Raw genomic sequence first — 17615 nt, forward strand, 5'->3', positions numbered from 1 at the left:
GCCTATCTGCTGATGAACTTCCCGAGGCATCCAAATTCTTGAAATAAGGGAATGGAAAAGAAACAATCCTTTATATTCATGGCAATAATATGCCAGGAGGCTGGCAGAGCCGATAGAAGCGGCAGCCCTCGCTGCACTGGACCCATGACCTGCATCTGATTATTAATAGCCCTAAGGTCATGTAACAATCGCCATTTTCCAAATTTTTTTTTCTAATGACAAATATAGGTGGATTCCAAGGGGACACAGAGGGTCGTATATGTCCAGTCTCAAGCTGTTCTTTTACTAGCTCTTCTGCCGCTGATAACTTTTCAGAGGAAAGTGGCCACTGAGGTACCCATACCGGGTCCTCTGTTTTCCAGGAAATGGGAATTCCTTCCTCAGTGGCCCCTATGAAAAACCCAATCCCTGCCTAGGTGGTCTACTCTGCGTCTGAACTGGATCTTTTCTGCCTTGGAGAAACTTCCCCAAACCAAACCTAGGATGACATCCCATCTTTATCATAATTTCCTGAGACTCCTTAGAATATTCGTTACTCAATTTGAATCCCATCCTCCACTAATTGTACTCCCATCTGCGGAGTCAGTAATTTTAAACCGCACCGTTTTCGCTGTTAGCTCAGGTTTTTCTGTGTTGCATTGATTTTCCACAGATCTCAGCTGCGGATGCCTTGTTGTGCTGGTTGTGGCATCCACCATTCTTAGCTTAGCGGCTTCTGCTTTTGAAAACCGCTCAGACTGCCTGCTTTGCAGTCTGCTAGGACACTAACCTTCTGTGTCTCAGGTTCTTTCACCACATACATTAAGCTTAGATTCACAATCAACATTTACACCTTTTCACAAACTCACATATAACATGTGCTTAGGCCTAAACTCACACTCAACATTTACACATTTTTACAAACTCACATATAACATATTAATATCTACTTATTTATACTCTTTAATGAAACTATAGAAGTTACCTTCTCCTTGAGGGCAGCTACGTTTGAGATGGCCCATTTTTCTACACTGAAAACATGCCCCAGTGTTCCCTCCTTTCTTGTTACTAAGTTGCATAACTGCAGCCGCAAGGCCTGCGTTAGTTAGAGGTCCCCCTAATTCTCTGCATACTTTCATCCATACTTCTAGACCTTTGTTCTTATAAGGGGTGATCGCAGCCTTGCATTCTTTGGTACATTGTTCATAAACTAGCTGCTTTATAAGCGGCATCGCAGCATCTGGGTCCCCAAAGATTCTGCCTGCAGCCTCGACCATGCGGGTCACAAAATCTGAAAAAGTTTCCATAGGTCCCTGAAGGATCTTAGTAAGGTTGCCGCTCACTTCCCCTTTATTAGGTACGGACTTCCATGCCCTTGTTGCTAGTTGATTTATCTGGTCATGGTATCTCTGTTGAGTCTGGGCATTGAGAAACACTGGGCAAGCTAGCTGTATTTCAGTTCTAACCTGTCTCCAAACCTCCGGGTTACTCTTCTTAATCTCTAATTTCTTTGAAAGGAGCAGCTCGTTAAGAGCCAGAAAAATTGGGTGCGAAGAAGTTGCACCCATGATACTAGCAGCAGTTTTTCCTTCACCTGCTTTCACTTTCTTTAATTTTCCTGCCCGCTTTTGTCGCGGTTCCACTTAACCTTCCTGTCCACTTTGGTCGCGGCTCCACTTAATTTTCCCTGTCTGTTTTGGTCACGGCTCTACTTAATTTTCCCTATCCGTTTTGGTCACGGCTCTACATTTCCTGCTTTTATTGCGGATCCCCGCCTTACCTGGGGACTTACCAGTGCACTGCCCTGACTGGGAAGAGTTCTGAGCCTTAAAAGGGTTCCCCGTATGGGCCACCACTTGTCGCGTCCGCCTCGACCAGCAAGGAAGACACGACGCCAGGCTCTTCTCCAAGCAGTTTATTCAGGAACCTTGAACAATCTTCTGACCCCGAGGAAAGCCATCTTCTCACTCTCACTCTCACTCTCACTCTGATCTCCTCTCTCCTCTGATCTTCCTCTGATCTGCTATCTCCTCCAATCTTCCTCCTGGGGAAAGCCAGCCCACGCCCCTTATAGCCACTGGGCAATCAACCCCGTAGTGCCACGTGGATAATGCCGATAGGGTCAGACATAGGCAAGCAAGCCACATTAGGTCCAGGTGTGCGGAAGCAAGCCAGATCCTAGCCTTAGCCAAATAAGGAGCACCTGCCATCTGGAAGGCAGAAGCCAGACGCCACGCCATCTTTGAGGCACGGCCGTGCACGGCTCTCTACAGTCACACACTGAAATTAACCAGAACAAAGGCTATATACCTCAGTGAATTTCTGTACAGTTAGAGGAGCCATGAACTTGTAGAGATTCACTTTGGATTTTACACATTCGATATCAACATAATTCATGCACTTATCGGGCACCAACACGCAAGAAGAAGGAAAATGGAAGAAATAAAATCCATGACAGATTTAGAACTAGAAAACAATTAGATTTATAACCTGCTTCATAACTCAAGTCCATTACCTGCACTCACTCCTTTCTCATCCAGTATTTAGCCTTGTTCTTTTTTGGTCCTGTTAGAGTATACACATATCTACACTTGTTTACATATATTCATATATCGTTGGCTATATCCCCCATATGAGGAAAAACAATGTACTTTTCCTTTGAGATTGTTTGCCCTCACTTAATATTATACATGCTAAGTCCATCCATTTTTCTGAGTATGTTGTGATTACATTGTTTAGAGCTGAATAGGATTCCATTTTATAAGTATACCAAATTCCCATTATTTACTCATCTGTTGATGGGTTTAATCCAATTCTTTAGTGAACAAATTAGCATTAACCATTGGGTGTAAATATCTTACCGTAGGACATGGACTTCTGCCCAGGAGTAAAATAAATGGGTCATATGGTGGTTCTATTTTTAATTTTTTTGAGAAATGTCTGAAATGATTTCCACAATGACTGTATTAATTTACACACTCGCGTGCGCGTACACACACGCGCACACTCACAGGAGTGAGTAAGGGCTCCTCTCGCTCCATTTCCTCTCCAGCATTTGCTGTCAGATTTGTTGGTGACAACCATTCTGAATGGGGTGAAGGGCTATCTCAGCAGTTTTAATTTTCATTTTTATTTCATTCTTTTATGTGGATGAGAGTTTTGCCTGCATGTGTGGATGTGCACCACATGTGTGCCTGGTGTCTGGGGTCAGAAGAGGGTGCCAGATCCCCTGGGACTGGAGCTACATACAGCGCATCTAACCTGCAAGAGCATCAAGTCCTCTTAACCTCTGACCCAACTCTCCAGCCCCTCAAAGTAGTTTTAATCTGCATTTTCGTGAAGGCTAGAGGTACTGAACACACTAAGAATACTGGCTATTAGTGTTTTTCTCTACTATTAAGATAACTGTCTGTTCAGTACTCTCCCCATGAGTTGATTGACAATGGTAGTTCCTTGGTATTTAGTTTCTGCAGTTCTCTGTAAACTGAGGACTCTAGTCCCTTGTCTGCAGCTGGTACAGGTTTCCTCCTGTTGTGGCTTCTGGTCACTCTGCTGACTGTGTCCTATGCTGGGAAGAGACTTTATTTTCATGCAAATATATGGACTTATTAGTTCCTCTGATATTGTCCTAGTCTGAAGTGATTGTCTACCCCAGTATCCGGAAGGGTTTCCCCTAGGTTGTCCTCTTGAAGTTTGGGTGTTTCAAGTTTGGAACTTAATAAGGTCTTTGCTCTATTTCAAGTTTACTTTTGTACAAGGTGAAAGGTGAGAATCTAAATTCATCTTCTCAGGCAGAAAAACAATGTTGCGGCTTCATGGGTAGAATGGGATCTTTTTTCCAATGTGTGTTTTGCATTCTTTGTCTAAAATTAAGCACTCATACCTTTGTCATCTTGTTTCCAGGATCTCTGTCCTATGCCTTATTCTCCCGTCTATTTTATGTCAGTTCCAGGCTGTCTTTGTGAAGATAGCTCTAGTATAATTTGAGGTTGGGATTGTAACACCTGAACATTGTTTGTCATTCTGTACAGATTCTTGTCTTTTTTTCCTAAAACTATGAAATACATCGGTTTTGGAAATATTGCTTTAAATCTATATAATGATGATGGTAGTTTGGGCATTTTCACAATGTTAACTCTGCCAGTCCAGGGCATGGATTGTCTTTCCATCCTCTAACATTCTCTTCTGTGATTTCCTGTGTCAGTGTCTTGAAGTTTTCATTGCAGAGTTCTTCCATTTCTTTGGTTAGTGTCTTTGGAATAACGTTGACTGTTGTACATTTTGGAATCACTTTTTCTAAAATACACTGCTGGCATAAATGAAGGCTATATTTTTATATTGATTTATGTATCTGGCAACTATAAATATTTATTAGACACAAGAATGTTCCTATGGATTCAACAGGGTCTTTTAAGTAAAGAATCATGTTGTCTGGAAATAGTGTGACTTCTTCCTTTCCTATTAGGATCTCCTTTAAGCCTATCTTCTGTCTAATTCTGATAGCTTATATAAAATCATCACTGTATCAAATAGGATGGTGGAGAGTGTGCACCCTTGTCTCCTTCCTGGCTTTAGAGGAAACTCTGGGTGTCTCTCCTTGAGACATAATATTCCCGTCTCCCTGTCTCTCCCATATGGGAGGTGAAAAGTTCTATGGCGTGTCCTGACACTTTTTCAGGGACTGGCTCTCCCAGGCTCACCCTTCTCTCAGGACAGTTCAGAGTGTGTCTCAGCAGGGAAGAAGAGAAAGTCCCTGAAATGACCAAGGCAGCTAACCTTCAGTCTGAAGACCTGTGTGGGACACAGCCTTGCTCAGGTCCAGTTCTCTCTGTCCACACTCAAGGTCTCTGGAGTATGACATCAGTGATGCTGGATCCCTCAGCCTCACCCAGTCAGAAGAGAAGTCCCTTTTTCCTGATGTGACACTTAGAGTTTATGACCCTGGGCTCTTTCACCCATATCTGCAATTTCCCAAAGATAAGATTATCCAGAACATGTAGCCAAAAGTTTCTCCGGTCCTGCCTGGCCCTGCGGTGGGACCAATCTCTCCCACCCACGGTCCCGCAGTTGCTTATAAAATAGTCACTCAGAGGCTTACATTAATTACAAACTGTGTGACCTATGGCTTCAGCTTCTTGCTAGCTAGCTCTTTCATCTTAAATTAACCCATTTCTATAAATCTATATGTTGCCACGTGGCCATGGAGTTACCGGTCTGCTGTGATCTTGTTCTCCTTTGGTGGCAGGTGGGCTAGCGTCTCTCCCAACTCTACCCTTCTTCTCTCTGTATCTCTGCTTGAATTTCCCACCTGGCTGTAAGCTTTTTTGCCATAGGTCAAAACAGCTTGATTTGTTATCCAATGGGAGTCACACATATTTGCAGCATACAGAAAGGCATCCCACAACAAGAATCCTGTGTCTAAGCTACAGGAGATTTTCATCTCTCCTTCATCCCATTTCTGACCCTTTCCAGGTTGGTCACAGGACCCTGCTGGAGTCCCAGGAAGAATGCAAAATGCACAAGCTTTCCAACTCTTCTCCTCACACCCACCAGAGACACATGTGACCCATCACCCCAGATCTCAAGGTGATGTCACCCTGAGGTGCTGGACCCTGGGATTCTACCCTGCTGACATCACCCTGACCTGGTAGAGGGATAAGGAGGAACAAACACAGGACATGGAGCTTGTGGAGATCAGACCTGCAGGGGATGGGACCTTCCAGAAGTGGGCAGCTGTGGTGGTGCCTTTTGGGGAGGAGCAAAGATACACATGTCATGTGCTGCATGAGGGTCTGCCTGAGCCCCTCACCCTGAGATGGTGTAAGTAGAGCTTTGGGTGCAAATGGGACAAAGATAGCTGGAGCCTTCTACAGACCCTGGGCAGAGTCAGACCTGAGAGCTGGAACCATGACCCTCACCTTCCCATCCTTTCCCTTTCTTTCCTAGAGCCTCCTCAGTCCATCCCCATCATGACCATTGTTGGTGCTGTCCTTGGAGCTGTGATGATCTTAGGTTTTATCATTGGAGGTGTAATTATTTGGATGAGAAAGAACACAGGTATGGAAGAACAAGGTCTGGTTTTTGTTTTTGTTGTTGTTATTGTTGTTTGTTTGGTTGATTTGGTTTTTTTGTTTGTTTGTTTCTTGTTGTTGTTATAATTTAGCAGGTTCAGAAGGGTGCATTGTGAATGGGAAGCAACACACACACACACACACACACACACACACCCCATGTGCACACCCATGCCTATCTCTGGGTCTACATGCTGACAATCACTTTACTGTAAAGCACTTGGAAAATGAAGAACACATTCATAACCCTGATGATGGAGGTGATGAGAACTTGATTCTCAGAGATCAGAGGCCAGAGGGGAATGTTCCTGCTAGGACAGACCTCTAGACTGGCATTGGTTCATTTCCTGCATGCCTCCTTCCTCTTGCCTCCTGACCCAGTCTGCAGTCACAATTCTGAAAGCTTGCTGGGGACCAGGACTTCCCTAGTCTCTCACAGCTTTTCTCCTCACAGGTGGAATAGGACGCTATACTACTGCTGCAGGTGAGTATGTGAGGGAAGAATTATCTCTGAAGGTCTTGGGTAGAAACTGAGCTGATAGTTTCTTGTAGGGCCCTGGCCCCCAGTTTGGGTAGCTGTTGCCTTGCTTGCTGACCTTGACCTTGATGTCCTCCCTATGCTAATTCCCTGCCAGTTTCCACGCTCCTGAATGCTTAAGGGAAGTTCCTTGTTTGTGTATCCTACATATTGGGCATTAACAGCTTAGATGCAAGATTGTAAACATCAGTAGCAAACTGCTGCCCTCTGTTCTCCCATTGTGCTGTAAGACTGTATTTAAGGTTTCCTCCCTCTTTCAATAAATGACATTCGGCATTCTGCTGACGCAAATGACCGGCTGTCTCGTCTCTGTTTTTCAATCCACAGCCCCTCGCTCGGATATGGTGAACTGGTGTTATGGCTACAAATGGAGGTTCTACTGAGATCTGAGAAAGAAGGGACGTCGCTGATGGACACCCAAGTAAGGCTGGCCAGCATTTTAAAGAAGAAAAAAGGTAAGGGTGAATTGAATTGAAATGGGTGCAGCCAGCTCACAGTCAGTTAATTGGACTGCTGAAGCAGGAGAGCACCGAAGTTAAGATAGGGCAAGACAGCTAAAGATTTCATGAAAATAAAAAAGGAAATCTTCCCAATAGAGAAGAGGGAAGAAAAGGAAATTTCCCATTAGAAAAGGGAGAAAATTTTAATCAAGAAAAAAAGATTTTCCTAGTAAAAAAGGGAAAAATTTTGAAACTAGGCCTAAAGATTTTGGACCCCTGTAGAGGAAGGATGAAGGGAAGAGAAAAGCCTCTTCCCAGTGGTAATGGAGGAAGAAAACGCTCTTTCCAATCTTAGAATTTTCAGGATAGCTAAAACTCTGAGCACTTTCTGCCTGGCAGCACAGAGGGGCAGCATCTGAATTACAAAGAGTCGGCAGGTAGGCCTCACTGCTGCTGGATGAACAAGCAAGCAAGCAAGCCCAGAGCTTAAAGTTTTGTTGTCTGTTTGCTTGACTTTGGTTCAAATGTTTTTTTATTTTTCCCTCAGAGTGGGAATAATTCTATATTTAGGATCCCTTCATGGGAAATGTTTTTCTGTTTTTTCCCTTATGGTGGGAATAACGCATTATTAGGTAATCTCTTCATGGGAATAAGAGAAAGCTTAAACGGGAATGCATGACGGAAGTGTGTGTGCCCAGCATGATGGACAAAGGCTCATGCAGACAGATAGATGGCCCAGACAGGTGGGAGGCAGAGCTGCGATGGGGCACAGGCCCGGACAGGCGGACAGGCGCTGGCACTAGAGCCGGAGCACCAGGCAGAGCCAAAGCGAAGCCTGCAGCCTCAGCCAGCGCCAAGCGAGCAGAGGCCCAGGGAGGGAAGGGCACTAAAAGTTTAAATGGGCCCAACTTCTGGTGAAAAATGGTTTCGGTCAGGACATGGAATGTTAAGTCAATGCTGTTAGAATTTCCAGGGATATTAATCATTCATTGTATAAAGGATGTTCTATTCTTTTGATTGTCTTAATAAATGTTTGGATGAATGTTTGATTCTCATGGTAGATACACTAAAGGAACAGAATTCATAATTTTGAACTATATATTAGGTATGCTCTTGTCTGTTGATCATTACTGAAAATTTGACTCTGCTCTTTAAGTTGCTTTCTAGAATTCTATAGAAATATAACACCTGAAATGGATTGGGTTGTTAGCTTATTAAAAAATGTGATTGGTAGGACAAAAACCCATAAAAAATAATCTCTTACTGAGAAAGAGGTTACAAAATTATTTTTCCAGTAAATAAAATACAGGTAAATGTTTGGTCCACATTGTTAATAATTGGCTATTTGTGCTAATGTGTTACTTGGGATCTATAAAAAAGGATCCTCTTTTTAAGATTTTATAAAAATATTGTAGAAGAATATTACCTAAAGTTACCTCTTCAAATCCTATGAGATTGTATTTAATGTTTTTATAATTGGCATATGTAAAAAGGACCATGGAAATAGAAGCTGGTGATAGACCGGGCGGTGGTGGCGCACGCCTGTAATCCCAGCACTCAGGAGGCAGAGCCAGGCAGATCTCTGTGAGTTCGAGGCTAGCCTGGGCTACAGGGCTAGTCCAGGACAGGCTCCAAAGCTACACAGAGAAACCCTGTCTCGAAAAACCAAAAAAAAAAAAAAAAAAAAAAAAAAAAAAGAAGCTGGTGATAGAATTGCTCAATTATTATTACTTTCATATTTTAAATGCAAAATGGCACCTATATGTAGAACTGGAGGCTTTGGAAGTACAGGAGAAAAGGTGTTTTGACAAACAGTTATCAATGATAAACAACCTAAATTAAAAATAAAATTATATGGGATTAAGATTGAAAGATTATTGGATTCTGTTGCTGGATATATCTATAATTTCACAAGAATCCTGAGATCCCAACTGACCTCTTCAAGAAGTCAGGAAAGTGGAGGCTATTATAAGATCTTAGAGCTGTAAATAAAACCATGCTTCTCATGGGAGCAACACAGCCTGGCTTGCCTGCCCCTGTGGCAATTCCTAAACATTTAATTGTGGCTGACTTGAGGAATTGTTTCTTCACCATTCCTTTGCATCCCGAGGACAGTTCTCAATTTGTTTTTAGTGTTCCATCAGAAAATCTCAAAGAACCTTATCAGAGATATCAGTGGGTGGTCTTGCCCCAAGGAAATGGCCAATAGCCCTTCTATATGTCAAATGTATGTGTCTTTGGCCATAGCTTCAGTTCAAAAAGCTTTTCCAGATATTTATATAATTCACTATATGGATGATATTTTATTGGCTGCTAAAGATAAAAAACTTGTTTTTGATGCCTTTTCTAAATTACAAGAGGTTCTTAGCCTGACTAATTTACAAATAGCCCCAGAAAAGGTACAGGTATCCTTTCCCTATCATTATTTAGGTCATGAATTGTTACGAACAGGCATATGTCCACAAATGATTGCTCTGCGTACGGATCAGCTACGCACGCTTAATGATTTCCAAACCTTTCTGGGAGATATTCAATGGCTTCGGTCCACTTTAAAGATTCCAACAGGTCAACTTCATCCTTTGTATGATGTCTTAAAGGGCGACCCTGACCCTTTATCTCCCCGTGAATTAACAGCTGAAGGGCGTACAGCCCTACAATGTGTGCAAGAGGCCCTGGAGCAGGCTCACATGCAATATATAGATCTTTCTTCTCCCTTATTGTATTTGATATTTTGTTTTTCTCATTCACCTACTGGAGTGTTTTGGCAAACAGGTCCTATTCTATGGGTACATTCCCCATCTTCTCCAGCAAAAACCATTACTCCTTATCCTCAGGCTGTTGCTCAGATTATATTTAAAAGAATCAAGATCAGTGTTCAAACTTTTGGTAAGGAGCCAGATATTGTGGTGACCCCATACACCCAGTCTCAAATACCACGGTTGCAAGCTAATGATAATGATTGGGCCATATTGACATGCTCTATGCAGGGTCGGTTTGATACTCACTACCCATCCAATGATGTGTGTCAATTTTTTAAATTGCATCCTGTTATATTTCCCAAGATAGTACAGATGACTCCTATTCCTCTGGCCTGTGTGGTATTTACTGATGGCACTTCAAGTGGTTTTGCTGTGGTAGTTTCTGGTAACATAGTGAAGAGAATGAAAGTCCAGGGCACTTCTGCCCAGATGGCAGATGTACAGGCACTGTTGCTTGCTTTACAGATGTTTTCTGATGAGAGTGTTAATATGATAGCCAATATGTGGCACATGCAGTTATGCCGTTGGAGACAGCAGCCTACATACCATCCATTTCTCCCATTCATGAACATTTATTGCAAGTGCAAGGACTCATATGGTCCCACTCACATAACCTTTATGCTGGCCATATTAGAGCTCATACCCAATTGCCTGGACCTCTAAGCAAAGGTAATCAGAGGGCTGATGCCATTACTCATATGGCTGTCACATTCGTTTGTTGTGCCTTTGAAAAGGCTACTCAGTTTCATCAATGTTATCATCTTAATGCTGATCTCTTCGTCATCATACAAACATAACCCGGGAACAAGCCATCCAGATAGTTGAATCATGTCCTATTTGTGCTGAATTTTTACCTGTTCCTCATTTGGGAGTTAATCCCCGAGGACTTTTACCTAATCATGTGTGGCAGATGGATGTCACACTCGTGCCTTCCTTTGGGAAATTACAATATGTCCATGTGTCTATTGATTGATACATATTCTTCTCTAATTTTTGCTTCTGCCCATTCAGGGAAAAAGGTTAAAGATGTAAAGAATCATTGTCTTCATGCTTTTGCTTACATGGGAGTACCAAAATGCATAAAGACTGATAATGGTCCGGCCTACAGCAGTAAGGGATTTTCAAAATTCTGCCAAGATTTTTCTGTCATTAATAAGACTGGTATTCCTTATAATCCTCAAGGACAGGCTATAGTAGAACGCTGCCATCATACCTTAAAAACATATTTTGCTAAAGTAAAAAGGGGGGAGCTAGGGGCTCATCTCTCCTCTCCACATTCTATTCTTTCCCTTGTTTTATGTATTTTAAATTTTTTATCGGTGGATTCTGCTGGAGTATCTGTTGCAGATAAGCACTGAAGGTCTCCTGTTGCAAATCATCCTCTGGTGCAATGGAAGGATCTTTCTACTGGCACTTGGAGGGGACCCGATCCGGTGTTGGTGTGGGCCCGGGGATCTGTTTGTGTCTTCCTGCAGGACAATGAGGTTCCTCTTTGGGTTCCTGAGCGCTGTGTGCACCCTGTGGCTGCTGCTGAATCCCAACATGGCAGAGACTTATTGGGCCTTCGTGAAGAACTCTCCCTTTCTGATGCCAATGGGGATTGAGAGCCCAATACAGCCAGCCTTGGCAAACATTAACGTAAGCCTAGGAACTGTAGCCATTGCGGTTGGATTATTCAGAAGGTAATGTATGGTAACTGCTTTTTCAAGTATGTTTGAGAACATGTCACCCAGACACCTTAGAGATTAAGGATAACCCTGAAGGTCACTGACCTTCATTTGTTAACAGTACCATTCCAGCTAAACCTTTTTCATTTTCGCAATCCTCTTCAAACTGGTGTAGTACCTACTTTTCAGGAGTGGCTCTGTGGAACATTTATTGGCCTCCTGAAATTCATCTAGTCTCCTTTGAAGATACCTTAAAATTTATGAGCCTGAATGTAGCCATTATGAGACCATTAGTTCTGCTCCTTGTGTACTGTCTGTTTTTTCTTTATGGTTCTTAGTTGTTCTTTTGCAGAGCTGCCAGCTTAAGTCATGCTGGGATCAAGAAAAATGGGCCTTGGTGGTTCGTGTTCCTGGAGCTGTGTCCATGCCAGTGGACCATGGCAGTTAGACACAGATGATACTCACATGCTCCAGAAGAGAATCTGACATCGCTGTTGCTGTTGTTGCTGTTATAGCAGTGGTGGCCACTGCTACTGTTTCTGGGATTCCCATTTCTTAATTGGTTACTACAGCTTGAACAATGGAGACCCTGGTAGCAAAAGTAGCTACCACAGTTAATTAATCTTTCATTCTATTGGGTATGATAAATTTAATCCAACAGTTATATACATTTCAATTGGCTTTGAAAGTTATAAAATTTATAAACTCAAGTTCCACTTGCTTTTGGGATACCACCTTATGAGGACTCCAATTTGCAGTAAGGCTCATTAAGGAAGGGAATGGCTCAATTTCCTTTAGCCTCCTGGCTATGGTGGGTTAGGACTTCTGTTGGTCTTTTCTGTGTCACACAGATTGCAAACCCAGTGCCACTTTGAGATCTTTGGTAGCAGTTAACTCTACAGCTCACGTGGTTGAGCCTGTATGATAATGAGTATTCAGAGATGGGTAATGCCTGGAGGGCACTCACCAACCTAAGACAGAGCGCCTGTGTGGCCTGGGCAGGTGTCTCCATGACGGGTAAGGTGACCTGCTGATGTCCCACACAATCTAAGTCAGAAGCTCATTTTTTAGTAAAAGGGGGGACCTGTAGGGCCCTGGCCCCCGGTTTGGGTAGCTGTTGCCTTGCTTGTTGACCTTGACCTTCCACCCTCCTGAATGCTTAAGGGAAGTTCCTTGTTTGTGTATCCTACATATTGGGCATTAACAGCTTAGATGCAAGATTGAAAACATTAGTAGCGAACTGCTGCCCTCTGGGGTTCTCCCATTGTTCTGTAAGCCTGTATTTAAGGTTTCCTCCCTCTTTCAATAAACGGCATTCTGCTGAGGCCAATGACCCCGCTGTCTTTTGTCTCTGTTTCTCGATCCACAGCCCCTCACTCGGACATGGTGAACAGGTGGTGGTAGCACGGGGCTTTATCGCTACAGTTTCTCCTCCAGCCCCACCTGTCAGTCTCCTGTGTCTGGTTATTTCTTCTGCAGGCAGGGACAGTGCCTAGAGCTCTGTCTTGTATCTGGAGGCTTGAAAAGGTGACATCCTAGGGCCTGGGATTGGGACTGAGGCAAGGAGGAGAGGACTGGGTTCCATGGTCTCTTGGACTTAGACCTTTCAGTGAGTGGTTGGGCCTTTGAGAGGTCTTTATATTGACTTTCTTGACTCTTGTTCTTTATCTCAGAATAGCTGCCTTATGGGACTAAGGGACTAGTTCTGACTTAAGAACCAATGATTCTCATTCTTGAGTTTTTCCTGTGCACCACAATGTGACTCACTTGGAAGCCCAGCTCTTTCCACCAGGACCCCTGTCCCTGCACTGCATTTGTTCCCTTCCACAGCCAACCTTCCTCGGTCCCAGCAGACAGGCAGGGACATCTCCATCCTGTCACCTCCATGCTGCCCTGAGCTGCAGCCCCTGACTTCCCAACTGAAATAAGGATCTGAATGTGAACTTGATGTTCATGTCCTTGACCTGAAAGATGGCAGGTTAAATTAATAGAGAGAATTCTTTTTTTTTAAAGATTTATTTATTTATTATGTATACAGCATATATGACTGCAGGCCAGAAGAGGGCACCAGATCTCATTACAGATGGTTGTGAGCCACCATGTGGTTGCTGGGAATCGAACTCAGGACCTCTGGAAGAACAGTTCAGTGCTCTTAATCTTTGAGCCATCTCTCCAGCCCAATGGAGAGAATTCTTAAACTGTGATCGAGAAAATAAATGGCAGCAAGGAGAACCTTCCAGAATCCGTGTTTGCTGTGCTGAGTGTCAGGGTTGACAGAAGGAGTGTGTGGGAGCTGAGGGAGGATGCGGCTGTGCCAGGGGGGACTCAGTCCATGTGTGAATTGCTGTGGTCAGTCCTCAGCTACGTCCCCCTGGGCTCTTGTCCTTGTCACTTAGTATAACCATGTGCTGACAGACTCTGGTCACAGGACACAGGGGTGTGTCCAGGATTGTGAGCAGCCAGGGCTGCAGTGTAAGGCCTGCCCTGGCCTCAGTCCTGGCTGTAGCTTTTTAACCCTCCTTCCTGTTTATTTCTTGTCTTCTCAGTTGTGTGGAGGGGTAGCCCTGTTGTCATTCCTGTGAGTGGCGCCTGTCTCATTCTCCTTTGAGTGTGACCACAGTAGGGTGTGTTCTCCTGTCTCTGTCCCAACAAGACCCTGCACTCAGGAGGAGAACTTCAGTCTCCTGAGATCCTGCCCTCCCTTCCAGAGCTGTGGCCTGGAGTTTCTCCCCCCTCACCCAATCTTTTAGAATCTAATCCTTGTGTGTAGGATCAGCAGAAAGGAATTGATCCTCAGGGTCAGATCCTGTTGGGACTGTGTTCTGCTCTACTCCACTCCCTCTACCTCACTGAATGTGGGAATCCTGGTGCAGCTTCTGATGGTAACTTTGTAAGTCTCCAGGCAGAGTCTACTAGTGAGTGCAGCTAGGAAACAGTAACTTTGGTAATAGTGGGATCAACAGGCAAAGCCTTTTGAGGGGTAGAGCTTTCTATATAGCACATCTAAGTGCAACTGAGAAGCTTACTGTGACAGTGAAGAATTCAATGGGCAGTGGTGGTGAAACACCTTTAATCTAGGCACTCCAGAGACCTCTCTCTCCCTCTTGCTCTCTGGCTCACTCTCAGACTCTCTCACGCTCCATCTCGCTCTAGTTAAGTAGATGCAGAGGAATTCTAGGGAGTGTCAGCAAGAACTGGAGTCCTTTCCTGCAGCAGCTGGAGCCCGGAAACTGGTAACAATGGGCGGTTCTCACCCCCAAGTGGGGTGGAGAGATCCCAGACAGCCAACCAGTGACAGACACACGAGGGCCACCTGTTATGAAATTCAGACAGGCTGCCTGACGACGCGCTCCAGATCTGAGGTGAGGACGATGGAGTCACGCACGCGCAGGCGGCTCCTGCTGCTGGCGGCCGCCCTGGCCCCGACCCGGACCCGCGCGGGTGAGTGCGGGGGTCGGGAGGGAAACGACCCTGCGGGGAGGGCGGGGGCGGCCCCAGGGAAGCCGCGTCCCCGCGTCGCCCGGCCAGACCCTCCCGCCCTTCTCCACCGCGTCCCGAGCCCCGCGCCCTGCTCCCCTCCCGGCCCGCGCACCCGCCCGGGGTCCGGGAGGAGGGTCGGGGGTCTCACCGCGCGCCGCCCCCAGGCTCGCACTCGGCTGCGGTATTTCCACACCGCCGTGGCCCGGCCTGGCCTCGGGGAACCACGGTACATTGTTGTCGGCTACGTGGACGACACGCAGTTCGTGCGCTTCGACAGCGACGCGGAGACCCCGAGGATGGAGCCGCGGGGCGCCGTGGGTGGAGCGGGAGGGGCCGGAGTATTGGGAGAGGGAGACACGGAACGCCAAAATCACCCAGCAGACTTTCAGAAGGAACCTGAGGGCCCTGTCCAGCTACTACAAGCATAGCCATGAAGGTGAGTGACCGCGAGTCGGAAGTCTTGACCCCCTCCAATTCTCCAAGGACAGACCCAGTGGCCCCGGGTGCCAAGTCCGAGGTTCTGCCCAAGACGAAGACTAGGAGCTGGTTTCCTATTCAGTTTAGAGAAGGCAGTGGGTGGGTGATGCCGTTGAGCAGAGCTGACCACGGGGATGGGAACAGGCTCTCACACCATCCAGGTGATATCTGGCTGTGATGTGGATTCAAACGGCCGCCTCCTCCGTGGTTATGAACAATTCGCCTATGATGGCCGCGATTACATCTCCCTGAACGAGGACCTGAGAACGTGGACAGCTGCGGACAGGGTGGCACAGATCACCCGGCTGGAGTTGGAGCAGGCTGGTGAGGCAGAGAGATACAGGGCATACCTGGAGGGCGAGTGTGTGGACCAGCTCCGCAGATACCTGGAGATCGGGAACGCGAACCTGCGTGCAGGTGCGAGGGGCCTAGGGCAGCTCTTCAGTCAGCCCTTGGGTGGGGGCTCAGTCCTGAGGAAGAAGAAACCTGTCTGCTGGGGTCATGCCCCTGCCTCTTCATGTGTTGATTTTTTAAAAAACTTTATTACAAAAGAAAAAAAAAAAACACTCCAGAATTAACCAGAACGAACGAGTCTATCCCTCTCAGCGAACTTCTATACTTAGAGCAGCCATTCTGAACCTGTGTATGTTTGCAGTGGACTTTACACGTTCACTGTCAAATACATTTTTATTCACTTATCCAGAATCAACACACAAAAAAACTTATGAAAGATTTAGAACTGGAAAACAATTATATTTATATCCTGTTTCATAACTCAAGTCCATTACCTACATTTAGTTCTCCCTCTTCTGCAGTATTTGGCCTTTCCTGTTAGCTTTTTTGTGAGTTTATACTGTGCCCACTTGTACATTTGTTTACATATATACTTACATTGATGGCTAAATCCAGCTTATGAGGACAAACAGTGTGGCCACTTGGGAGGGTTGTTTTGTTTTGTTGTTTGTTTTTTGGATTAGGATTGTTTTTCTGTTGTTGTTGTCGTCCCCCCCCCCCCACCCCCCCCCCCCCCCCGAGACAGGGTTTCTATGTATAGCCCTGGAAGTCACTCTAGACAAGAGACAAGGCTGGTCTCCTGAACTCACAGAGATCCACCTGCCTCTGCCTCCACAGTGCGGGGTTTAAAGGCATTCCCCATCATGCCTGGTGTGTAGATTTTTCTTCTTTAAGATGACTGTCTATTCAGTTCCCTCACCCATTTGTTCAATGGCGAGTTCCTTGGTATTTAGTTTCTGCGGTTCTCTGTAAATTGAGGACACTAGTCCCTTGCACAAGTTTCCTCCTGTTGTGGCTTCTGGTCACTCTGCTGATTGTGTCCTGTGCTGTGAAGAGGCTTTGTTTTCATGCGGATGCATGGCCTGATTAGTTCCTCTGGTATTGCCCTATTCTGAGGATCTAGTCTACCCCTTATCTGGGAGGTTTCCCCTAAGTTGTCTTCTTGAAGTTTAGGTGTTTCAATTTGAACTTTATAAGGTCTTTGCTCCATTTTGACTTTATCTTTGTAGAAGGTAAAAGATGAAGCAAGTCTTTAAGGCCAGCACATAGAAGGCAGAGAAAGGTGGATCTCTGTGAGCTGGAGGCCAGCCTGGTCTACTGAGTTCAAGAAAGAAAGAAAGAAAGAAAGAAAGAAAGAAAGAAAGAAAGAAAGAAAGAAAGAAAGAAAGAAAGAAAGAAAGGAAGGAAGGAAGGAAGGAAGGAAGGAAGGAAAGAAAGAAAGAAAGAAAGAAAGAAAGAAAGAAAGAAAGAAAGAGAGGAAGGAAGGAAGGAAGGAAGGAAGAAAGGAAGAAAGGAAGAAAGGAAGGAAGGAGAGAGAGAAAGAGAGAGAGAGAAAGAGAGAGAGAAAGAAAGAGAGAAAGAAAGAGAGAGAGAGAAAGAGAGAAAGAGAGAGAGAAAGGAAGGAAGGAAGGAAAAGAAAGAGAAAAGACAGGTAAAACTCTTCTCAGGTAGAAACCTAATGTTGCAGCATCATTTGCAGAATGGGATCTTTTTTCCAATGTGTGTTTACATTCTTTGTCTAAAATTCAGTATGCATAGTTTTTCACTTTATTTCTGGGATCTCTATTCTATTCCTTTGACTCTCCTGTCTCTTTTATGCCAGTTCCAGGCTGTCTTTGTCACTATAACAATAGTATAATTTGAGGTTGGGATTGTAACACCTCCAGCAGTGTTCTTAGTCCTTAAGAATG

The 17615-nt window shown here is 45.0% G+C and overlaps 1 protein-coding gene across 4 annotated transcripts in view; it reads left to right on the top strand.

The window, feature by feature from the left end:
- Positions 1-17615, top strand: part of LOC128114248 (H-2 class I histocompatibility antigen, Q10 alpha chain-like) — a 59110-nt gene that overhangs the window by 3861 nt on the left and 37634 nt on the right. For 2 of the 4 annotated variants that reach the window (XM_052744091.1, XM_052744092.1), the window contains exons 1-3: positions 14763-14895; positions 15212-15370; positions 15556-15828. In XM_052744091.1, the coding sequence (XP_052600051.1) occupies positions 14826-14895; positions 15212-15370; positions 15556-15828 (502 nt within the window). In that variant the 5' untranslated portion in view covers positions 14763-14825. Of the gene's footprint in view, positions 1-14761; positions 14896-15211; positions 15371-15555; positions 15829-17615 lie in introns of those variants that run through there. The other 2 variants (XM_052744093.1, XM_052744090.1) reach the window with 2 other exon arrangements.

The sequence above is a fragment of the Peromyscus californicus genome, unplaced genomic scaffold (genome assembly GCF_007827085.1).
Source record: "Peromyscus californicus insignis strain IS unplaced genomic scaffold, ASM782708v3 Scaffold_19__1_contigs__length_69161282, whole genome shotgun sequence".
Taxonomy (NCBI): domain Eukaryota; kingdom Metazoa; phylum Chordata; class Mammalia; order Rodentia; family Cricetidae; genus Peromyscus; species Peromyscus californicus.